This window comes from Alosa pseudoharengus, unplaced genomic scaffold (assembly GCF_046254945.1).
Source record: "Alosa pseudoharengus isolate Yale_2024_CS ecotype anadromous, Long Island Sound unplaced genomic scaffold, YU_APseudo_1.1 YU_APseudo_1.1_scf_11, whole genome shotgun sequence".
NCBI lineage: Eukaryota > Metazoa > Chordata > Actinopteri > Clupeiformes > Clupeidae > Alosa > Alosa pseudoharengus.
The window spans coordinates 16,689,983-16,715,220 of NW_027468576.1; the positions used below are offsets into that span (position 1 = coordinate 16,689,983).

General features: G+C 42.2%; 1 protein-coding gene across 2 annotated transcripts; it reads left to right on the forward strand.

Annotated features, from left to right (window-relative positions):
• The first annotated feature begins 488 nt into the window (after positions 1–488).
• Positions 489–25,238, forward strand: LOC143116832 (cytochrome P450 2J2-like). 2 transcript variants are annotated; one of them, XM_076278151.1, is made up of 9 exons: positions 489–708; positions 15,221–15,383; positions 15,486–15,635; positions 16,144–16,304; positions 16,672–16,848; positions 16,960–17,101; positions 17,225–17,412; positions 21,652–21,793; positions 23,841–25,238. In XM_076278151.1, the coding sequence occupies exons 1-9, from the start codon at positions 514–516 to the stop codon at positions 24,014–24,016; spliced, it is 1,494 nt and encodes a 497-aa protein (XP_076134266.1). In that variant the 5' UTR covers positions 489–513; the 3' UTR covers positions 24,017–25,238. The 2 variants fall into 2 exon arrangements, with proteins under 2 accessions (XP_076134266.1, XP_076134267.1); XM_076278152.1 differs by lacking the exon at positions 23,841–25,238 and having other exon boundaries at positions 21,672–21,787.

Here is a 25,238-nt window from a genome sequence, read left to right on the forward strand (position 1 = left end):
TTTTGCAATGTGTGGCATTTGCATTTTGTGTCTGGAGGCTGTAGCCTAGTACACATGCCTATTGTCCGTTCCAATCTGAACAGAACTAGGACATTTGCAGGCTTCAGAAGTAAAACAAAAACCCAGATGAAGTAAATGAAAAGTTGATCACTGTGATCTAAACTTATACAAATAGCTTGGACGACAAAAGATGAGGGTGCCGCCGCTTTCTTTCTGTGCTTCTGAAGCAACTCTGAAAGACTTTAGGTTTATGGCTGCTATCCTTGCCAGGATTATAGCCTATGATTTTGAATGCACGCAAAACCGGACAAAAAAAGTCTAGAGAAAAGGCTAGAGTGGGTGAAATACATTTATCAAACACAGACGTGACTATCAAAGGAATGACTTAATTTGGTTGTTTTGACTTCGCTGCCAACTGGTTAACACCCAGTTTGTTTGTTTAAAAACTGAACGGAAGCAGTTTTTTGTTTGAAGTGACGAGTTTAGTAGCCTAAAGTTCAGTCTGTTACCAAAATGACATCGATCTTATTTATTTTTTATTTGCTCGACATTAGGAGTGTTTTTGTGTTTCTCACCGTTTTCCTTCTAATTTATGACTTCATCAAAAACAAACGTCCAAATAACTTTCCTCCTGGGCCGCGTCCGTTGCCTTTTATAGGTGACCTTCATCGCCTTGACTTCAACAATATTCATCTACAGTTTTCCAAGGTAGGTCCCTTGGCTGGTTTTAAAGCAGGACATGATTAGCAAACCTGCATAGCCTAGCCTATCCCTTACACAAGTTATAGTTTTTTTCGAAGTACACTAGGCTACAGTGCAGTAGGCTACAATGATGTTTAATGATATGTCCAAAATATTGCATTTCTGCAGTAAAGTACTATGCAATGCAATGGCGTTTTTTCATTTCCAAAATATTGCATTTCCTGCATAAGAACTGTAAATAATTCCTCCAAAACTGCAGTTTAGATATTCAGAAAACTGCCGTTTGGATACGTAGTATGTAGTAGTAGTGTAGTTATTTTTTGTAAGGGATGTTCAGTATAAGTAAATATACTCTTTTGTGTCATGTCTTTTTGTGTCTCTGTTACTGTCACTAGTATGCTACAGTGTAGCATGTATCAGAATTTGTTGAGATACAGTGTAGCATGTATCAGAATATGTTACCAGTTATAACAAAATATTACACAGTTAAAGCCTAGTGTAGCCTATTTTTTCAACTAAGAATAGCTAAATGAAAGTCCTGGCTCTCATATACTGAATTAGAAATTGTAACCCATGCTTTTGTTACATCTAGGCTGGACTATTGTAACTCTCTGTATTTAGGTCTGAACCAATCTACCCTTGCTAGACTTCAATTAGTCCAAAATGCAGCAGCTAGGCTTCTTACTGGAACAAAGAAACATATGCACATATGTGCTGGCCCAACTCCATTGGTTACCTGTCAAATACAGAATTCATTTTAAAGTTTTACTTTTTGTTTTCGAAGCCCTAAATAGATAGATAGATAGATAGATAGATAGATAGATAGATAGATACTTTATTGATCCCTAGGGGAAATTCAAGGTCTCATACAGACATCACACACACACATTCACTAACAGCAGAAAAAGTAATTAAAAGTATATAATATAAAAAACACAACTAAGCAATAAGGACAGTAGAAGATAAAGAACGTACTAAATATACTAAAATACAAATGATACTAAATAACACTTAATCTAAATCAATTCTAAAAACAGTATCCACATAGTGGGTGATTAATCAATCAAGAGGCGCTTGCAATGACTGAGGCAGGGACTGAGCCTGTGATTCTCTGTGCATAGTAAGGTAAGGTAAGGTGCTTTGTGTGAGTGAGTGTCAAATGAGTAAGTCCAACAGTGCAACAGTGCAATAATAAAGTCTATAAATAAATATATATATATATATATATAACTATATTAAGAAAAGGTATAAGTGTGGCCACAGTTTGGCTGTGGCATGGAGGGAGGGGTTTGCATATGTGCTAATATAGCATGCAAACAGTGAGGCAGAAAGACATGATGTCTTCCACAGTGTGGGAACTTGTCCGAGGCGTAGACTCAAATTGAAGATGTGCTTCAGTGGCTCCCCCAGTTCAGCAGCACAGGCCTTGAGTAGCCTTGGGCACAGTCTGTCAGGCCCCGCTGCCTTATTGGTGTGAAGTTTCTTTAGTTGAGCTCTTACTTGATCTGCTGTGATGATCTGGGGTGTGAGGGGAGGGGGAGGGGTGCATCTGGGATCTGTATGTCTGATGGCTGTTGACTGAGGTCGTTGTCACCTCATTGTTCGTGATCGCCATGTGGGGGAAGGGTGCAATATCCAGTGATGGTGGGGGTACGATAGCCTGTGATGGTGGAGGTGAGTGTTGCACTGGTATTGAGGGGGTGTGGGGGCTGGGGGATGACCACCTCCTTGATGTCCCTGTCAAGGCGGCCAGAGTCGTGGACATCTCAACAGGCACAGGCAAGGAGGCGTCAGGCGGGGGCAGGGCGTGAGGTGATGGTGGCTTAGGTCGTTGGGTGTCACCGGGATGCAGAGCTGGAGGCTGGGAGGTGGGGGTAGGGCAGGCACGCAAACAAGAGTCAGCCGGGGGTGGTGGACAGACCACTGCCATTGGAGCTGGAGCAGGGCAGTCAAACCTGTTGTAGAAGTGGTTCAACTGGTTCGCCCTGTCCAGGTCCCCCTCCACAGAGCTGCTGCTCTTCTTCAGGCCAGTGATAGTCTTCATGCTGTCGCATGCCTCCTTCATGTTGTTTTCCTGCAACTTCTGTTCCACCTTCCTTCTGTAGTCCTCCTTAGCCTCTCTGAACGCCATCTTTTTCCTATTAAGAAGGGTCTTGACATTGCTGGTTATCCAAGGTGTTGCGAAGGACTGCTGTTTCAGCCACAACGCTGTTCACGTAAGCAGCCAGTTGTCGCCGCTGGGTCATGCTTGCAGCGCGTGCACCCCTTCTGACTCCACTTGTTCAACTTATCAGAGTGTGAGTCTGGGGATGCTTGCGCTGAGGGTGCTCAGTGGCGGGAATAGAGAAGGAGCAGATACATTGGAGACGGCTATAGCCTTTACAGAGTGGATTATTGCGTTGGACTGGACACTGTATTTGTATTGTTAAATTGTGTGCGTTCAAAGACCTGTAAGTACTGCTACATAGTTACAAATTGTTTGTTATGTATATTGTAATATTTGTGCTGAGATTGCCAATAATATTCCGTGTGGTAAATGTGCTATTAGAACGCAAGTGTTTGTTTATGGGCCACGGTATTAACGCAAGTGCGTGTCATTTAATTATTGTTATATGTTCGTGGTTACTGTATACATTGCTAGTTTGCTAGTATAATGTTTTGTATCGTGCCTTTTCCCTCTGAAGGCTTATGTGCAGCGTGTTTAACTGTAACTCCTATGGAAAGAATGTAATGCACTAGTTTACACACTTTAGGTGATTTTTAGGTGAAGATTTGCTGCTAGCTTATATCAGGTTGCTGCTAGGCTCATATATGTGTCACCGTTAGCCTTAAGCATTAAGCTGTGGATGTTTATATTGACGTGAATAGTAAGTATTTCTGTATTTGTCTTTTTTCCAGAACCACACACACTCACATATACACAAACTCAGACAATAATATTCATCACCAACTCCATTCATTCCTGCAATAAATACAACCATTGAGTGTACATCATCTCCGGCATTTTAATCCAATGCACCACAGCGGCTACTAAATATTACTGACCAGTGACTGCCACTCTCCTTAACAAATTGGTGCCGAAACCCGGGAAGAGTAGTTGCTGTGGATCAACCAGGATGTACCACCAGTCCAACCAAACAGCCGATGCCCGGCCTAGACGTGAGAGAAGACCACCAGCTTGGTTTGACGATTATACGGTCCATGGTATGGAATCCTATCATGAGGAAGCGGAGATGGCAGCCGAGATGGTCCCTTTTGCCCTCCATGCACCTGTAACCCAGTTATCTGTGGATGCCAGTGCTACACCTAGAAACCCGAGCCAGCCGGTGCCCCTCAGACCACAGTATCAAAGCACTCCTGCCCCCCAATGTCCACCAGCAGCACAGGACACTTCTGTGATTTTGGAGGCTCTTAAGCAGCTCCAGGAGGACAACCAGAGACTGCACTACACAGTCATACAAATGCAGAGACAGATCAACACCACTGGTTCAGGATCGGTCCCCATGCCTCCCCCCCCTGCCCTCTCAGTGTTACCCCGGTCTGCTTCATTCAGGCCAGCACTGGACTGTAGCCTTCCACCTCCACCTCCACCACACAACATGCAGCCCACAGGTGCACGCCATGGTGCACTCAAGGAGGAGAAGGATGACTGGCCACTGCCGCCACCTCCAGCAGAGCTAGCGGCCCCCAATTACCCAATGCCAGCACCCTCTGCAGTTACACACAGCCCCTTGGTGGAGGAGCTCACAGAGCACATGAGGAGAATGGGGAATATGCCACAGCACCCTCCAGTGCCCACCCCAGCTTACTGTGAGCCAGACACAGGCTCAGTTTGTGATTCAGAGTTCAGCATCCCTGTGTCAGGCAGAGCATCAGCAGGTCATCAACCAGACATAAAGGATTTCCACCACCAGCAAGAGCGGGTGTATCGTGGACCCAAGCCCAGCATTCCCCACTTTACAAAAGGAGACCCCAGAGAATTCACCCGGTTAAAGATAGCACTGGACAATTTGTTACCTGCTGATGCAACTGAGCGCTTTAAATACCAGATACTGGTGGATCACCTAAAGTTTGATGAGGCTCTTTTAATTTCAGACTCTTATACCAATTCCAGGCAGCCATACACAGACACAATGGCATCCCTCACTGAACACTATGGTCAACCACACCAGCTGGCACTGAGACGCATCGCAGAATTGATGGAAGCCCCCAACATCCGCACCAATGACACCTGTGGCTTCAAGAGATTTGCGCTGCGAGCACGAGCGCTATTGGGAATGCTTGACCATCTTGGAGAGAGTGGCCAGATAGAGCTGCATTGTGGGTCACATGTGACAAGATTACTGCAGAAGCTCCCACAAGACATGAGAGCAGAGTTTAAAAGATATCTGTACCCTCAGCGTATCCGCATCCCCACTCTGCTGCACTTCGCTGAGTGGTTAGAGTATGAGCTGAAGATGCAGGAGACTGTGTTTGAGATCCTCAGTGGGAGTGGGAAAGCAGATGGAGACCTAAAGAAAGACAAGTGTCGGGATCCTAAGTCAAACCGGCCCACCAGTATCTTACACGGAGCAGATCAGCCTGACAGGAAAGCTGTGAGTGAAGCACCTTCGTCAGTAAGTAACAAGCCAGGGGACAGACAGGTGTACTGTCCGTACTGCTCAAATTCTCAGCACTATTTGAGTGTGCGAACTTCAGTCTGTTGAGTACAGAGCAGAAGACCTCGTGGGTGAAGACCAACAAGAAGTGTTGGCGCTGTGGTAGAGGTCACCAGGCTGCACAGTGCCGTCTCAAGACTACCTGCAAAAAATGTAAAGGGAAGCATTTAGACATCCTCCATGATGTGAACTCCAAACCAGCAACTGAGAACAGCTCTTGTCCTGTCGGGAAGACGAATGATGTGTTCTATTTGGATCGACGGTCAGGCTGCAGTCCAGTAATGCTGAAAGTGATCAAGGTTATCCTGCGTAATGGTAAGCACTGCATGGAGGCATATGCCATACTGGACGATGGCTCAGAGCGCACAATTCTGCTGGCCAAGGCAGCACAGGCTCTAAAGCTGCAAGGAGAACCTGAAGACCTCTCCCTGAGAACAGTGCGTCAAGATATGAGAGTGATACATGGGGCCTCTGTTACATTCTCCATCTCTCCTGCCTGTCAACCACACAGGACTTTCAAGATTAGTGGAGCGTTTACTGCAGATCAGCTAGGCTTAGCGGAGCATACCTACCCGGTGAAGATGCTGCAGAGGAAATACAAACACCTGAAGGGACTGCCACTGCAAGCATTCAGTCAAGTCCACCCAGTCATTCTGATTGGTTCAGATTACACACATCTTATCACCCCAATCGAGCCGGTGCGCCTGGGGCCCCCTGGTGGACCAGCTGCAGTAAAGACCAGACTGGGCTGGACTCTTCAGGGGCCTACAAGGTTTGTACAACAGCAGCTCCAGCAAAGCCAGTGTTTGCACGTGTCTACTCTATCCCCCTCCGCAGAGTTGTTCCAGCACGTCGAGAGGCTCTGGCAGATGGACGTTCTGCCCTACAGAAGTGAAAAACTGGTGACCCGCTCCAAGCAAGACAAGGAAGCCATCGACCTCCTTGAGATGAGAACTGTGCGGATGGATGTAGAAGGGATTCAGCGCTATGCCACCCCGTTGCTGCGGGTAAAGAACATGCCAAAGCTTCAAGCACCAAAGGAAGCGGTTCTTACGTATCTCCGCAGCACGGAGAGGCGGCTTGCCAAAGATCCTGAGCGGGCAGCTGCTTACCGTGAGGAAATTAAGAAATTGGAACAAGCAGGATATGTTGTGAGGGTCAAAGAGGAAGAGCTGAAGAAAAGTGTTGAGTAGTCCTGGTATATCCCTCACCATATGGTCTGTCACAATGGGAAGAACCGCATTGTTTTCAATTGCTCCTTCACATACAAGGGTGCTAATCTGAATGACCTACTTCTGCCTGGGCCCACCCTAACGTCAAGCCTGCTGGGAGTACTGCTACGTTTCAGGGAGCATTCTATCGCTATCAGTAGCGATATTAAAGGAATGTTCCACCATCTGAGGCTTCTGCCTGAAGATAGGGCTGTTCTCCGCTTTCTGTGGAGAGACCTACAGAAGGAGGAAAACCCGCATGTCTTTGAGTGGCAAGTTCTTCCGTTCGGAACCACTTGTAGCCCATGTTGTGCGACATTCGCATTGCAGAAACATGTTTCCGATCATAGCCAGCCAGGGGAAGACGTTCGGATAGCAGTAGACAAGTGCTTCTATGTGGACAATTGTCTCCGAAGTGTACCTTCCCTGCATGAAGCTAAGCTACTGGTAAATAAGCTGCAATCTCTCCTGTCTGAGGGGGGGGTTTGAGCTACGTCAATGGGCCAGCAACATTCCTGGGACCATCAGCCACCTGCCAAAGGAGTTGAGATCGGAGAGCAACGAGTTGTTGCTAAATGCATCAGAAACAGACCCGCAGGAGTTGGCCTTGGGCCTTAGGTGGTTTTGCCACTCAGATACCCTTGGGTATAAATGCCGTCTGGAGGGTCACCTCATACCTACTGTGAGGAATATCTACAGGGTTCTGGCAAGTCTCTATGACCCATTGGGTTTCATCATTCCATTCACCACAAGGGCCAAACTCCTTGTGCAGGGCCTGTGGAACAAACCCAGAGAATGGGATGATCTAGCTCTGCCTGAAGATGCCCTACAGATGTGGACAGAGTGGGAAAAGGAGTTGGAACACCTGCAGAAAATATCCATCCCCCGTTGCTATGTGAGTTCTCAAATGGACAGTGTGGCATGCACTAGAACAATCCACATTTTCTGTGATGCGTCTGAGCGAGCCTATGGCTCTGTCGCTTATCTGCGAACAGAAGACCAACATGGACGGGTTGAAGTGTCATTCCTCACTGCATGATCCAGAGTGGCACCTAAGAAACAACAATATATGCCCAGACTGGAGCTGTGTGCAGCGCTGACAGGAGCTCAGCTGGCTGCTCTGCTGCCAAAGGAGCTCACACTCCCTCTACAGGATGTTGTGCTCTGGACAGACTCCACGACCGTGCTTACCTGGATCCAGTCAGAGTCCTGTCGGTTCAAGGTGTTCGTTGGCACAAGAGTGTCAGAGATACAGGAACTGACAGGTGCCAGGGAATGGCGTTATGTGGATACTGCCAGTAACCCCGCAGACGACATCACAAGGGGTAAAACATTGCTGGAGATAGCTGAAGACGGCCGGTGGAAGCATGGACCAGCATTTCTATCACGACCAGCAGAATTCTGGCCCTCCGCAGGCGTGGTGGAGGAAGATGCTGAACTGCGGAAGCCCACATTCTGCAGTTACGTCACAACAACTGCAGAGCCCCCACTCCCAGATCCAGACCTTCAGGGACATGGTGCATGCTGTTACTCTCTCCCGCTATGGGGCGGCCTCCAGTCAAACTGGTCCGACTGCAGATGATTACCGGGAAGTAGAAAGGGATGTCCTACGGCAATCACAGCAGGATAGTTTCCCCGAAGACTATGCCCATTTAGCTGCTGGCAAATCAGTGGCATCCAACAGTCGACTGATTACACTTGCCCCTGAATACGATCCGGACACAAAATTAATCAGAGTTGGGGGACGGCTCCGCCGCGTTCAGCAACTGGAAGCCGATGCTGTTCATCCCGTGGTCTTAGATCCAGCGCACAAGATCACAAAGCTCATTATCCATGATGCTGACAAGGATCTGTGACACCCAGGTTCTGAGCGCCTCTTTGCAGAGATCCGGAGGAGATTTTGGATTCTACATGGGCGTGAAGCTGTTAAACGCCATCAACACACCTGCCCAGACTGCAAGAGGTGGAGAGCACAGCCGATAGTGCCCCAGATGGCGGACCTACCACAAGCACGGCTGCGCTTGTTCAAGCCCCCCTTCTGTTCCACTGGAGTTGATTGTTTTGGGCCGTTCACTGTCAAAATTGGACGGCGCTCAGAAAAGAGATGGGGGATACTGTTCAAGTGTCTGACGACGCGTGCAGTCCACATAGATGTTCTGGCCAGTTTGGACACTGACTCATTTCTGATGGCTCTCCGCAGATTTATTGCTCGGAGAGGGAAACCTGCTGAGGTGCTGTCAGACCAGGGCACTAATTTTAAGGGTGGGGAGAGAGAACTCCGTGAGGCGTTCCAGGCATTGCAACCTGACCTGAAGAAGGAACTGTCTTTGCATCAGATCAGCTTCAGGTTCAACACCCCTGGCGCACCTCACTTTGGTGGCATCTGGGAGAGAGAAATCAGGTCAGTGAAGACTGCCCTGTATGCCACTGTACAACCCCACGCAGTACAAGAGGAGGTGTTGCAGACTGTGTTGATAGAGGTAGAGGGGATGCTGAATTCCAAGCCGTTGGGATATGTATCTAGTGATGTTGCTGACCCAGATCCAGTAACCCCAAACCTGCTGTTGATGGGGCGGCTGGACCCCTCACTACCCCAAGCAGTTTATGTTGAGTCAGAACTTCTGAGCCGAAGATGCTGGAGGCACTCACAGATCCTTGCAGATCATTTCTGGAAGCATTTTATTAGGAATTACCTTCCAGCCCTCCAAACCCGCACAAAGTGGCAGAAGGACACTCCAGCACTACAACCTGAAGCCATTGTGATGGTGGTAGACCCGCTCCTGCCACGAGCTCAATGGCCTGTGGACCGAGTCACCAAAGTGCACCCTGGAGTCGACGGACGCATCAGGACGGCAGAAGTACAGGTCAACGGAAGATACTACCTCAGGCCAGTAGCCCGTCTCATCACACTTCCCGCTATCCCGGCTGTGGACTCTGAACCCACCAGCCCTTCGGAGTAGGGCAAATTCGGCGGACCAAATTTGGGGGCGGCTGTTGCGAAGGACTGCTGTTTCAGCCACAACGCTGTTCACGTAAGCAGCCAGTTGTCGCCGCTGGGTCATGCTTGCAGCGCGTGCACCCCTTCTGACTCCACTTGTTCAACCTATCAGAGTGTGAGTCTGGGGATGCTTGCGCTGAGGGTGCTCAGTGGCGGGAATAGAGAAGGAGCAGATACATTGGAGACGGCTATAGCCTTTACAGAGTGGATTATTGCGTTGGACTGGACACTGTATTTGTATTGTTGAATTGTGTGCGTTCAAAGACCTGTAAGTACTGCTACATAGTTACAAATTGTTTGTTATGTATATTGTAATATTTGTGCTGAGATTGCCAATAATATTCCGTGTGGTAAATGTGCTATTAGAACGCAAGTGTTTGTTTATGGGCCACGGTATTAACGCAAGTGCGTGTCATTTAATTATTGTTATATGTTCGTGGTTACTGTATACATTGCTAGTTTGCTAGTATAATGTTTTGTATCGTGCCTTTTCCCTCTGAAGGCTTATGTGCAGCGTGTTTAACTGTAACTCCTATGGAAAGAATGTAATGCACTAGTTTACACACTTTAGGTGATTTTTAGGTGAAGATTTGCTGCTAGCTTATATCAGGTTGCTGCTAGGCTCATATGTGTGTCACCGTTAGCCTTAAGCATTAAGCTGTGGATGTTTATATTGACGTGAATAGTAAGTATTTCTGTATTTGTCTTTTTTCCAGAACCACACACACTCACATATACACAAACTCAGACAATAATATTCATCACCAACTCCATTCATTCCTGCAATAAATACAACCATTGAGTGTACATCATCTCCGGCATTTTAATCCAATGCACCACAGCGGCTACTAATTATTACTGACCAGTGACTGCCACTCTCCTTAACACAAGGCTTGTTGTTGGGAAAGCAGCGTACAGTTCTGGTGGGAACACCAATGTCCATACAGAAGTTCAGGTAGTCAGTTGTGCACTGTGTGACCTCCTCTAAGTCCTCTCCATTCTGTAACACACTCCAGTCAGTGCACTCGAAGCAGTCTCTCAGAGCCTCATCCGCTTCAGGTGTCCACTTTCTGAAGGTGCGTGTGGCAACTGGTAGCCTCTGTACTTTGGGCTTGTACATTGACTGGAGATGAATGAGGTTGTGGTCTTACTTTCCCAGTGGGGGAAGGGAGTTTGCACTGTATGCATCCCTCACGTTTGCATACATGAGGTCTATTGTCCTGTTTTTCCTTGTAGGGCAGTCAACAAACTGGTAGAAATTCATGAGTGTGGAATCCAGTGTTATGTGATTGAAGTCACCAGAGATCACAAAAAAGGCATCAGTGTGTTGGGTTTGAAGCCTTGCGATTGTGGAGTGGATGACGTCACACGCTGTATTCGGGAGAGCTCGAGGTGGAACACGGAAAATGGAATGGCACACAGTATATCTGTGACCTTTTAAGTCCCTACTCTACTTCTAGGCCACTGAGGTCTTCCTCACAACATCTTCTCTCAGTCCCAAATGCAACCCTAAAAACTAAAGGTGATAGGGCTTTTTCTGTTGCTGTCCCTAGACTCTGGAATAATCTCCCAGGACCAGAAATTAAGTCCTGTCCAACCATCAGTAGTTTTAAATCAAATTTAAAGACCCATCTATTTTTTTTGGCCTATAATGTCCATTCATTTCTCCCCTTGTTTGTTTATTTATCTTATTTCTATTTCTTTTCAGCATTATATTAACTGACATCTTTAACTTTACTGTACATCTTTCTCTAGGCCTATAGTAGTAGTAGTTTCAGTAACCTTATGTTCTTTTATCTACAATCATAATCTGTTTATTACAGTGCATGAAGATGCACTGTACTGTTCTTCCTAGGCAACAACTTCTTATTACAGTGCATGAAAATGCACTGTACTGTTCTTCCTAGGCAACAACTTATTATTATTCCGCTTACCACTTTTTCCGTACGCTATTTCTCTTGAACAGTTTAACTTAGAAACTTCATTCAAACTTTGTAACGTAGGTATTCAAACGGACAAAGCTGCTATGTCTTTTCAACTTTGAAACTTTTATACTTTTTAAACTATTAAAGAAACACTTTTTAAAAATCCCCATAGACTTAACATTGCCGATTGTGACATCATAATACGGCAATTAGAATCCTATGGCAGGTGTTCAGGCCACCTGCAGCCTCAGGCTTTAAGCATACAATCTGGGTCAATTAAGACTACACATCCTATTCAACTGTTTCCTCTGCCCAAAACTGTTTCAAAATAAGTCCTCACTACAATAATCCACTGTTAAACAATGTAACCCATTAAACTACTGAACTTTCAACATTCAACTTTTAAACGGTCTACTTTTAAACTATCATTAAACTATCTATCTATTAAACTAGCTGTCTATCAACAACTTTTAAACTATCTACATTCAACGTTTAAACTTTTAAACTATATACATTCACTAGCTGTCTATCAACAACTTTTAACTTGTCACCAACTATGTCAACATTTTTCATCAACTATGACTCCTACCCACTGTAGCTAGTTAGCATGGTAAACAAAGTTAGCATGTTAACATTGTAAGCATTTTTAACAAAACTGCTAAAAATGATTAGCTAGGTTAGCTAAGTCACATGGTTAGCATAGTTAGCATGTTAGCATGTTAACATGCTAGTTAGCATTTTTAGCAAAACTGCTAAAAATGATTAGCTAGGTTAGCTAAGTAATATGGTTAGCATAGTTAGCATGTTAGTTAGCATAGTTAGCAAAACTGCTAAAAATTATTAGCTAAGTTAGCTAAGTAACATGGTTAACATAGTTAGCATGCTAGCATTGCTAACATGCTAGTTATCATAGTTAGCATAACTACCAAAAATGATGAGCTTGGTTAGCTAAGTCACATGGTTAATATAGTTAGCATGTTAGCATTGCTAACATGTTTAGCAAAACTGCTAGAAAATGTTAGTTAAGTTAGCTAAGTAACATGGTTAGCATGTCTAGCACTGCTATAACACATTAAGTAGCATGGTTAGCAGAATTAACCATGCTACTTATGGTAATTCCTTGGAATTGCATTTCTAGTTATTATTATTCCGCTTACCACTTTTTTCCGTACGCTGTTTCTCTTGAACAGTTTAACTTAGAAACTTCATTCAAACTTTGTAACATAGGTATTCAAACGGACGAAGCTACTATGTCTTTTCAACTTTGAAACTTTTATACTTTTTAAACTATTAAAGAAAAACTTTTTTAAAATCCCCATAGACTTAACATTCCCGATTGTGACATCATAATACGGCCGTTAAGCAATTAGAATCCTATGGCAGGTGTTCAGGCCACCTGCAGCCTCAGGCTTTAAGCATACAATCTGGGTCAATTAAGACTACACATCCTATTCAACTGTTTCCTCTGCCCAAAACTGTTTCAAAATAAAAGTTCTCACTACAATAATCCACTGTTAAACAATGTAACCCATTAAACTACTGAACTTTTTACATTCAACTTTTAAACGGTCTACTTTTAAACTATCATTAAACTATCTATCTATTAAACTAGCTGTCTATCAACAACTTTTAAACTATCTACATTCAACTTTTAAACTTTTAAACTATATACATTCACTAGCTGTCTATCAACAACTTGTCATCAACTATGTCAACACTTTTCATCAACTATGACTCCTACCCACTGTAGCTAGTTAGCATGGTTAACAAAGTTAGCATGTTAACATTGTTAGCATTTTTAAAAAAACGGCTAAAAATGATTAGCTAGGTTAACTAAGTCACATGGTTAGCATAGTTAGCATGCTAGCATGTTAGTTAAAATTTTTAGCAAAACTGCTAAAAATGATTAGCTAAGTTAGCTAAGTAACATGGTTAGCATACTAGCATGTTAGCATGCTAGTTAGCATAGCTGCTAAAAATAATTAGCTAAGTTAGCTAAGTAACGTGCTAAAAATTATTATGTAGGTTAACTAAGTAACATGGTTAGCATAGTTAGCATGCTAACATGTTAGTTAGCATTTTTAGCAAAACTGCTAAAAATGATTAGCTAGGTTAGCTTAGTAACATGGTTAACATAGTTAGCATGTTAGCATTCTAGTTAGCATAGTTAGCATAACTACTAAAAATGATTAGCTAAGTTAGCTAAGTAACATGCTAAAAATGATTAGCTAGGTTAGCTAAGTAACATGGTTAACATAGTTAGCATGCTAACATGTTAGTTAACATTTTTAACAAAACTACTAAAAATGATTAGCTAGGTTAGCTAAGTAACATAGTTAGCATACTAGCATGTTAACATGCTAATTAGCATAACTGCTAAAAATGATTAGCTAAGTTAGCTAAGTAACGTGTTAAAAATGATTAGCTAGGTTAGCTAAGTCACATGGTTAGCATAGTTAGCATGCTAACATGTTAGTTAGCATTTTTAGCAAAACTGCTAAAAATGATTAGCTAGGTTAGCTAAGTAACATGGTTAGCATAGTTAACATGCTAGCATGTTAGCATGCTAGTTAGCATAGTTAGCATAACTGCTAAAAATGATTAGCTAAGTTAGCTAAGTAACATGGTTAACATAGTTAGCATAACTACTAAAAATGATAAGCTTGGTAAGCTAAGTCACATGGTTAATATAGTTAGCATGTTAACATTGCTAACATAGTTAGCATGTTTAGCAAAACTGCTAGAAAATGTTAGTTAAGTTAGCTAAGTAGCATGGTTAGCATGTTAGCATTGCTAGCACTGCTATAAAACATTAGCTAAGTAGCATGGTTAGCAGAATTAAAAAATCTTAGCATAACTGCTAGCAAACATTAGAGCCATTCCAACTTTCAGTTATCGTCAAATATCTACCTATACACAGCCATTAAACTATTTGAATATCAACATTCATTAAATTGCTAGAAAACGTTAGCTAAGTAACATGGTTAGCAGGTTAGCATTGCTAGCACTACTATAAAACATTAGCTAAGTATAATGGTTAGCATAGTTAAAAATCTTAGCATAACTGCTAGCAAACATTAGAGCCATTCCAACTTTCAGTTATCGTCAAATATCTACCTATACACAGCCATTAAACTATTTGAATATCAACATTCATTCAACTTCCAGTCTGTCAACAACTTTTAAACTATTTACCTTCAACTTTTAAACGGTCTACTTTTAAACTATTATTAAACTATCTATTAAACTAGCTGTCTATCAACAACTTTTAAACTATCTACTGTCTATCAACAACTTTTAAACTATTTACATTCAGCTTTTAAACAGTCTACTTTTAAACTATCAACTTTTATTAAGCTATGCAACCACCATGTCTATCCTAGCATCACCGTAGTAACCATCTCTGTATTATCTGTTTTAACTATACATGATATTTTACATCACAACTTTAGCATTTTCATGCAGTGGTAATTCCTTGGAATTGCATTTCTAGTTATTATTATTATTATTATTATTATTATTATTATTTTGTATTTTTATTTATTTATTTTTTAATTTTTTTGTCATTTATATTTTTGTTTTTATTACTGTATTTATTTTATTTCTGAGCACCTTGGGTCAATTACATTGCGTTAAGTGTGTTATATAAATAAATGTGGCTTGACTTTTTTAGTGTTAGATTATTTGTAGTTATGCACCAGAGATTTAATTCTAGTTTTATTTCAGTTTGCTGAAAAATATGGAGATATTTTCAGTGTTCAGTTCATTGGACCATGGCTTGTTGTTCTCAATGGACACAAGTTAGCGAGAGAAGCATATGTTCTCCAAGGAGAAAACTTTGCTGATCGACCGTCCTTACCTGTGTTCGTGGACCTTGTGGGACACAAAGGTAGGCTACATGGCCTCAAGGCAAGATTAATGTAGACAAAATACTTTGTATTATGATAAAGTTTCATGATAAGGTGTTAAATCCCGAATGTTCTTTGCTTAGGGGTGGTGTCATCTAATGGCTATGCTTGGAAACAGCAGAGAAGGTTTGCTCTTCACACCCTGAGGAATTTTGGATTGGGCAAGAGAAGCCTTGAGCCCTCCATTCTTCAAGAATCCAGATATCTAAATGAAGCATTCGCTAATGAGCAAGGTAAGTAAGCCAGATGCATGTAGGCCTATCGTGATTTGTGACCTTTTTTATTTTGGTTTATGTTTTTTGTCACTATATGCTAGTGCACAGAGCCTATATATTAGCAAAAGGTCAAGGTCACTGTGACCTTAGATTCTTGTGGAGAAGCACCTCAAGGAAATTTGTTTTATTCAGGGGAAATATTTTATTATTCACTAATTGCTGCTATTTTTGAGTAAAACCGCTGTAGACTGCTGTTTTAGGAATGAACAGTTACAAGTTAATTTATACTTGTGCATAAATAGTATTGAAAATATGAGGTGTTAGGGAGATAACAAAACAAGTGAAAACGTAATGGCACTAGCTACTCTGAAAGAAATCCATGGGCAGGGCAGGTGCCTACAGAAGTGTGAAGGGAAACTCACACTGCAAGTTGGATGTGACAATAACTGGACACAAATAAGCGTATAGCTTGTTCATAGACACAAAAGTGATCCGCTCAGTCTAATATGAATGTTTTTGCTTCCAGGCAAACCATTTGACCCACAATGGCTCATTAACAATGCTGTGTCTAACATAATTTGCTTGCTGGTGTTTGGGGATCGCTATGAGTACTCCAGTGATGAATTTCAGTCCCTCCTCAAGAACATCAATGAGGGTGTCCTTCTGGAGTTTGGAATATGGTCGCAGGTAATGTTCTCATCACATTGTAACTCTTCCAGAAACGATCTACATTTAACTCTTATGGCCCTACTTTAAATGACGGACAGGCATAAACAAAAGTCGCTCCAATAAGCAATGAGTCTTGTGTATGAACTGAAGCTGTTGTGTTCGGTGTGGGGACATTAAGCTGATCCACCGATATTTCAGCTCTGGATCTTGGTCATTGAATTAGCAAATAGATTTTGCCTCGTTATTAAATTATCTTTAGACTCTGCTATTTGTCCACCTTTTGAATGAGGACCTATGATATGTGTATGGATTATAGAACATGATGTGGCACTAATATCACCTCAGAGAAACATTTTACATTCAGCTGTACTTTGTGTGTTCACAGCTGTATAATATGTTCCCATGGTTATTTCGTCGAGTGCCTGGCCCACACAGAAGGTTGTTTACTGTTTGGAATGAAGTCATTGACTTTGTAAGGAAAAGAATTGAGGATCACCGTGTGGACTATGATCCTTCTTCCCCTAGGGACTACATTGATTGTTTCCTTGCAGAAATGGGAAAGGTGAATTTAATCATGCAGACTACTATTTGAGTTACATATGATTAATTAAAGGTGCAAAAGGTATATGTAATGATATTGCACACAATGTATGAATCAACTCTCTTTCTCTAGTGGAAGGATGATGAAGCATCAGGCTTTGATATAGAAAACCTGTGCTTCTGCACACTGGACCTGTTTGTCGCAGGAACTGAGACCTCTTCTACTACCCTGTACTGGGCACTGCTGTATATGATCACATATCCTGAGATACAGCGTGAGTGGTTTTGCATAGTCTCATGCAGGACCTGTATCACTGAGGAGAAATAATCCCTGATTAAATTGAATGTATTCTCTCATTTTTGTATTTCAAACTTTTTCTTTCTTGCTTAATTTTTAGGCAAGGTGCAAGAAGAGCTAGACCGAGTGGTTGGATCTTCACGACAGCCTTCCTTGGCAGACAGGGAGAACTTACCTTATTCGGATGCTGTTATTCATGAGATCCAGAGATTTGGAAACATCATTCCATTGAACTTGGGTAGATGTACCACCAAAGACACCCAAATTGGTGACTACACCATTCCCAAGGTGAGCTAAGCATGGTGTAGTGCATTTAGATAATACATTAGTGAAAGATTATACAATGGTTAGTTTGAGCTATTTATTAGTATATATATATATATATACTGTATATATATATATTTCGACCGAATTACAACCGATATCCTTCCCCAACTCCACTCCCACTCATGTCATATTGCTTAATTAACTAATGCATTATACTGTAACAATTGATGCAACACACAGATGTCCAATCAAAGGTTTATTTGCGGAAGCGGGAATCACCCATACACACAGACACCATTACACAGGAAACACAAGGGAAGTCAATAAAACAAGCATGATACACGAACAGGGTAGTCACATACAATACACCGGTTAAAACACATGAGGTACAACCTAAAGAAAGACTACACAAGCTAACACATACATGACAAGGTAAACGCAATTACACTCACTAAAACGACATTACACAATCCAGCATTCACACACATTGCATTCTGGGAGGCTACTGTAGCACTCAGTCCGGAAGGCACCGACGTTACAATACATATGTGTTGGCTGAAAAAAGTGAAAAAAATATATGAACTCAGTGTACTGAATTGTGGAACTGGATTGTGAAACTGTATTTCTGCATGTCTGAGTTCACAGGTCTTTGCCAAAGTCCATTTAGGCAAGTCCCCCCACTCTGTACTCTATAAATATCTCCCCCCCCCCAAATGGCTTAAATAAAGCTAAAAAGGATAAAAATGCGGTTGGTTACTTACAATACATGATGGGGCGGGATATGTGTAGACAACCCCATACATTTCTATGGACGATTCTTTGAGTGCTGTATCTCCTTATTAGAAAGTCTCTGTTATAACTTGGCGTGAAACCCCCCAGTGGCATGAGTGCTTTTAGCATCAAGGATTCTTCCACAGGATTGGAAGTTACTGTCATAATGTTCCAAAGGATGAGGAGGAAGAAGAGGTTGAGACTTTGAGACAACTGAGATTAGGGATTGGGCTTGGTGTCAGCACCTGCAGTGGACATGCCCCCAGCATTTCAATTACTTTTTTCATAATTTTGAAACCTAATTTTATGTCCTAGGCATTTTATCCATTATTTAAATTTGTCAGAGTGGCTAATAGCACCCTCTTCGGTGGTGTAACAAACACCTACAGCGGGGAAAATAAGTATTGAACACGTCAATATTTTTTTCAGTAAGTATACTTCCAGTGAGGCTATTCGCATGAAATCTTCACCGGACATTAGTATTAACTTAGGTAATCCACACATATATAAAAATCCAAACATTAATGTCTAAAAGTAGAGTTATGAGTAAAAAAGTGGAATGGCACAGGGAAAAAGTATTGAACACACTAAGAAAAAGCAGTACACAAAGGCAAGAAATGGCAAGGAACAAACTGGAATCTATAAGTAGTTAGAGAAATTATCCCTCCTATCTGTGCAAATTGATATAAGCTGGGTTAATACATACTGGTGGGCTATAAAAAGGTTTTTTCTTACCAAGGTGTCAAACAAGAAGCATTTCATAATGGGTAAAAGCAAAGAGCTCTCCCAAGACCTTTGCAACCTTATTGTTGCAAAACATATCAATGGAACTGGTTACAGATGCACATCAAAACTTCCGAAGCATCCAGCAAGCAGTATTGGAGCCATTATCTGCAAGTGGAAGGAACATCACTGCATCATCACTGACCATGCACATGATCTCCTTGCAAGATTTCTGACCAGGAAGTCAGAAGGATAGTCAGAAGAGTAGCCCAAGAGCCAAGGACCACTCGGAGAAAGCTCCAAAAAGACTTGGTGCAGTTGTTACAGAGAAAATCATAGGTAATGCACTCCACCGCCATGGCCTCTATGCACACTCATCCCGCATGACTCTATTGCTGAAGAAAAACATGTCAAAGCTCGTTGAAAGTTTGCTACACAACATTTGGACAATCCTATGAAATACTGAGAGAATGTATTCTGGTCAGGCGAGAGCAAAATTGAACTTTTTGGATGTCATACTACACACCATATTTGTAGGAGAAATGGCACTGTGCATCACTCTAAAAATACCCTACCAACAGTGAGGTTTGGAGGTGGTGGCATCATGATATGGGCTGTTTTTCATCTCACTGTACTAGCAGACTTCATACAGTTGAAGGAATGATGAATTGAGTCATTTTGTTCCGGGAGAATCTTGACCATCCACCAGGATGATGAGGATGAGACATGGCTAGACCTTCCAGCAGGACAATGATCCAAACCATTCAGCAAAGGAAACTCTCAATTGGTTTCAGAGAAAGGAAATCAAGGCCCTGACTTCAATCCAATTGAACAGTTTTAGAAGTAAACTAAAGATCAGGATTCACAAGAGGGACCCCTGGAATCTTCAATATTAAAGGACTATCTGTTGAAAAGAATGGGCCAAAATCACACCAGAATACTGTAACTGGTTAGTTTCATCATACAGGAAATGCATTGAAGCTGTCATTACGAATAAAGGCTTTTCCACAAAGTATTTAAGATATTTCAGCAGGCGTGTTCAATACTTTTTTCCTGTGTCATTCCACTTTATTACACATAACTCTACCTATTAGTGTTGTCACGATACCAAAATTATGACTTCGACACGATACCTGCCATAAATATCACGATGCTCGATACTAAAACGATACTACGGCGAAATCCTAAGATATCTGGAGAAGAAAGGACTCATACCTCCTCCAAGTGTATGGAGTCATTTGTGTTGAATTCGGTGCACTTTTGTAGTGTGCAGGTCAATTCTGGGTTCTAAACTTCTAAACTTCCTACATAATTATAATTTTTTTATAGTCAGTAAAATAGTAGGCCTACTTTGTGTGATTAATCCTTTATTGTTTGTTATAGTTCATTTACATTGTGTTGTGTTTTGGCAATAAAGTAGCTTTAAATAGCCAAACTAGGCTAGATCAAGGTCAGTGTTAAAATCACTGAATGCTACGCAGAGAGGCCTAATCTTTAGGCCATCTGATGTACAGTATAGGCTACCCTAGGCCTTCCCGTGTTCATGGGATTTCTTTGACAGTTGCAAAGGGGAAAATATGAGGATAGTCTTCTTTGCGCCCAGTGTACAAGTACGAAGTTCCAACCACTCAGGTTCGTCAGATAGGCCTACACCATTACCTGTTGCAATATATCTGTGTGCATTCCTACATTACGTCTATTTCTTTGATAACATGATTTGCTACCACGTACTGTAACAATAAGCCGCTATTATTATTAGGACTCAACACGCTTTGGTGGTATACTGTGGGCTTTAATTAGCGGTCTACATGCCATGACAAATATTACCAGTAGTACTGACCGAACATGAAATAGATCGTTTACAAGTTATGGTAATGTTATTCTGGCGTGAACATTGCGCTTTCATCACGTTAGCACCCTATGATTACAGCTCGTTATGTCTCGTCAAAATGAGTACAGCTCGTTATGTCTCGTCAAAATTCATTGATGAAGGAAGGTTCGCTTTATCCCAGAGAACCATACTCGTTTCACTTAGGCTAGACTAAAACATAAGAGAAGAACTTGGCACTAACCATGTAGTCGTGTTTTCTATAGCATATTCGTTAACCTGTCGTTCTTTGAACTCTTTAAAAATGTTGGGATATGTCTGCGAGGTGTTTACCCAAGTTCCATGCATAGCCTACTGCTTTTAAATGACTTTGAAACATATTTTACAAACAGGCCTCTGTGTACCTGATGACTTGCCTTCACTATTCGCGATGTATCCGAAATAGTTGCAGATTTCACTGCACCTTTTGTTTAATCCACAAGGCCTAGAACTGTCGGCAAAGAGCTATGTTGACGTTGGCTGCGCACTCACTCACTCAGAGCTGCCTGCTTGACACGCCCACTTGCCTAGATGCGTGCAAGGAGCAGTGAGAACAGCAGTTCACACAGACACAGAACGTTATTATTTTAATAAAGTATCGATTCTAAAAACGTCTGAAATCGTATCGTTTTTTGCGTGAAGGCATCGTGATACCTTTTTAGTATCGATACACCGTGCAACACTACTACCTATGGACTTTAATGTTTGGATTTTTTTTAATATGGGTGGATTATCTGAGTTAATACTAGTGTCTGGTGAAAATTTCATGCAAGTAGCCTCATTGGAAGTATACTTACTGAAAAAAATGTTGACGTGTTCAATACTTATTTTCCCCGCTGTATCTATTTCTTCTTTAGTCAATCTTTAATTGATTAATGATTTTGCTGCTTTTTTGTCAGGGCACAATGGTGTTGGCCAGCCTCACCTCTGTTCTATTCGATGAAACGGAATGGGAGACCCCTCACACCTTCAACCCCGGACACTTCTTGGATGCAGAGGGGAAGTTCATGAGGAGGGAGGCCTTCCTGCCTTTTTCTATTGGTATACCTCATTTATGAATCTTCAGTGATGGTTGAGTTTGAATATAATGGCTAAAACATTTTAGCCCCTAAAGTATTGTACTACAATTTAAGAAGCAGTTTGTTTTATGCTGCATTACTTGAAACTGAACTCACACAAATCACAATGGTATGGACACAGTCAGTTATTCAGAATGACAAAATAAACTTTCAGAATGGTTTGCCAATGAAAGGAATAATATTTGTATGAAACCATAGACCATTATTATGACCACCGCGCAGCCAGATTTTTTTTTCTTTTCTTTTTTTTTTTTTTTTTTCTTTTTCGCATGTCCAAATTTCTGTCAAGGATTCCCGGGACACTGTAAGACCAGGGTACACGAAACTTGGTGGGCATGTAACCCCACATGGATAGCATGGAACCTCCTTTTTTTTGTTTTGATCTGTAGCCCCCCCGCTGGACTGGACCCCCCGAAAGGAGTGTAGGGCAGAACCAGTTTTCTGTGAATATCTCGAGAACCGTAGGGTTTAGGAGGACCATTTTGTTGTATGTTGATCTCAAAGGGCCATGTCAACCCATTCCATAACCACTCCTTTCATGTATAGCGCCACCTAGTTAAACACAAAAAAGTAAAAATGAGGTGTTGTAATCGCAGGTATCTGTGACCTAACATAGTCAAAACTGCACGAAATTGGAAGTGTAGGATCATTATGACACCCTCTGAATGCACGCCAAGTTTCGTGGAATTCCGTTCATGGGGGGCCACACAATAAATTAATTTATCTTACTATACACCAACTGGCCTGTAGGTGGCCGGAGACAGTTTTCTGTGAATATCTCGAGAACCGTAGGGCCTAGGAGGTCCACCTTTTTTTGTATGTTGGTCTTAAGGGGGCATGTCAACCTATCCCATTACCACTTATTTCATGTATAGCGCCACCTAGTTAAAAATTAAAAAGCAAAACATTAGGTTTTAATCACAATATCTCTGGCTGACATGGTCAAAACTGCACGAAATTGAAAGTGTAGGATCATTATGACACCCTCCGAATGCATGCCAAGTTTCGTGGACTTTCGTTCATGGGGGGCCTTACAATAAAATAATTTATGTGTACATTTAGTGACCGTACACCAACAAGGATTCCCGGGACACTGAAAGACCGGGGTACACGAAACTTGGTGGGCATGTAACCCCACATGGATGGCATGGAACCATCGCTTTTCGTTTTGATCTGTAGCCCCCCTGCTGGACTGGACCCCCTGAAAGGAGGGTAGGGCAGACACAGTTTTCTGTGAATATCTTGAGAACCATAGGGCCTAGGATGACCAATTTTTTGCGTATGTTTGCCTCCAGGGGTCATGTAAACCCATTCCATATCCACACATGTGCATAAACAGATACACACGCACACACATACATTCACAGTAATCCTACGTATGACACATACTCACACAGTAGACATATAGGCATGCATGCACATGCACACACACAGGCACATAAACAGGCAAACACACAAGCACATGCACATGCACGCACACACACACAGACCCACACACACATAAACATAAACATGTACACGCACACATGCACACAATTCAAGAATTTCTCAGAATTATGAACAGGCAAGATGGGGGTGGGGTTGTATAAAATGTATATTACATGTGAAATCTATGAACTAATCATGTTTTGGTACTTGTTGTCTAGCAGATACCAGTGAGAATTGAGTGTGCATAATGCAATTCAGTGAGACAGTTAGAATCATATATGCCTTTCAGCGTGACTTATTTTTGTGGAAAACATGTGCTGGACTGGGCGGCGGTCATATTTTGTACCGCTCTGCGGTACATCTAGTTACAACAAAAAGTTACTCACTGTGTGTTGAGTGTGTTTCACTAATTCACGGATTGGGATAAATGCAGAGACCAAATTTCCCTCACGGGATCAAAAGAGTATATATACTTATTATTTAATAGCCATCCCTTGTGTAGCTCTTGTGCTATACATGGTGTGTGTGTTACTGTGTTCCTTAACATGCTTCATTGATAGTTCTTGACTGGGATTTTTCAGGGAAGAGAGCGTGTCTGGGAGAGCAGCTGGCCAGAATGGAGCTGTTCCTGTTCTTCACCTCGCTGCTCCACCGGTTTTCCTTCTCAGCACCAGAGGGAGTAGAACCCAGTCTGGAGTTCCGATTTGGAGTCACTCGCACCCCTCAACCCTATCAACTCTGTGCTGTTCCTCGCTGAGACTAACTTTAAAAAATAAATGCTGCACTGCACTGGACTATATTTTAATACGTCATCCATACTGTAACATATATACAGATATACATGTATAATCTTTATAGAAGTAAAATTCCAGCAGTGGTGCTGCAGATGTAAACTAGGCATGAATGCGGCATGAGAGGAAGACAAGATGACAAGCACATTTCTTAAACCCTGGCAAACAGAGCTGCAAACAGTGTTGTAAGGCTGCATGTGTACAAATCCGCTTGGAGCTTGCGATGAGAATTCTTGGGCTAACCGTTGATGTGCCGTGAGAAAGGTTGGGAATAGGCACCCACCCACCAGCCCAGCACTAAACTCTAAGCGTGGTAAACAAAATATACGGATATTTCAGGTAGTAAAAGCCCCGGTAATAACCAAACTAGATTTTGTCCAAATCTACACACCTGAAAAATGTAAGGTTAATTTATCAAATGTTAATTTGATAAATATTAAGTATTAAAAAACATAGTTGTTTTAGAATGTTTCAAACGAAATGGTTGGTAATTAGCATGTTTACGTTTAGTGTTTTTGCATTGTTTCCCCTGTGCTGTGTTTACCTGTCTGTTGTCATATGCTTTGTTCCCCGCCCCTATCCTTATTTGGTCTGTGCTTCCTGTCTTTGTTTAGTTTCCTGCCACTTTCAGTTGTCACTTGTTTTGTATGATTACCCTGTTTGTCAGCCATTTGTCTAGTTTTTTAATTGTGGCTGTATTTCTACCCTGATCCTCTCACCTTAAAGGTGCTCTAAGCGATGCCATGCGTTTTTAGGCTAAACATTTTAACCAACCGCTAGCTGTCTGTGTCCTGAATACACTGTAAAAAAACACGATCTCTGTGGACAGCCCAGGCTCCAAAAACGGCAACAAAAACAACCTGGGCAAACCTAGCCCATGAAAACATAACAAACTGTTCCAGCAAATCACAGACGAGATGCGCGTTTAGGAGAGTTTCAATTGCATGGGAGCAGCACAGGAGGGAGGGGGAGGAAGTAGCGAGCTAGCTCTCTGTTTTGAGTCAACAGAATTGACGTTACCCAGCATCGCTTAGAGCACCTTTAAAGGACAAGTTCGGTATTTTACACTTCCCCTGTTGCCCTGTTTTCAGATTGTTTCCCCCCACCTCCACAATGGCTGCATAGGTGCACTGGAACAATCCTTCCTAAAACGCATTAAACTTTCGTTTAACAAAGACGTAAAACTCA

Bases quoted from the DNA above. Each gene is read 5' to 3' on its own strand.
- LOC143116832 (XM_076278151.1), top strand. From the start codon at position 514: ATGACATCGATCTTATTTATTTTTTATTTGCTCGACATTAGGAGTGTT. The intron at 17,102-17,224 runs GTGAGTGGTTTT...CTTAATTTTTAG, and splicing joins CACATATCCTGAGATACAGC to GCAAGGTGCAAGAAGAGCTA. The intron at 17,413-21,651 runs GTGAGCTAAGCA...CTTTTTTGTCAG, and splicing joins GTGACTACACCATTCCCAAG to GGCACAATGGTGTTGGCCAG.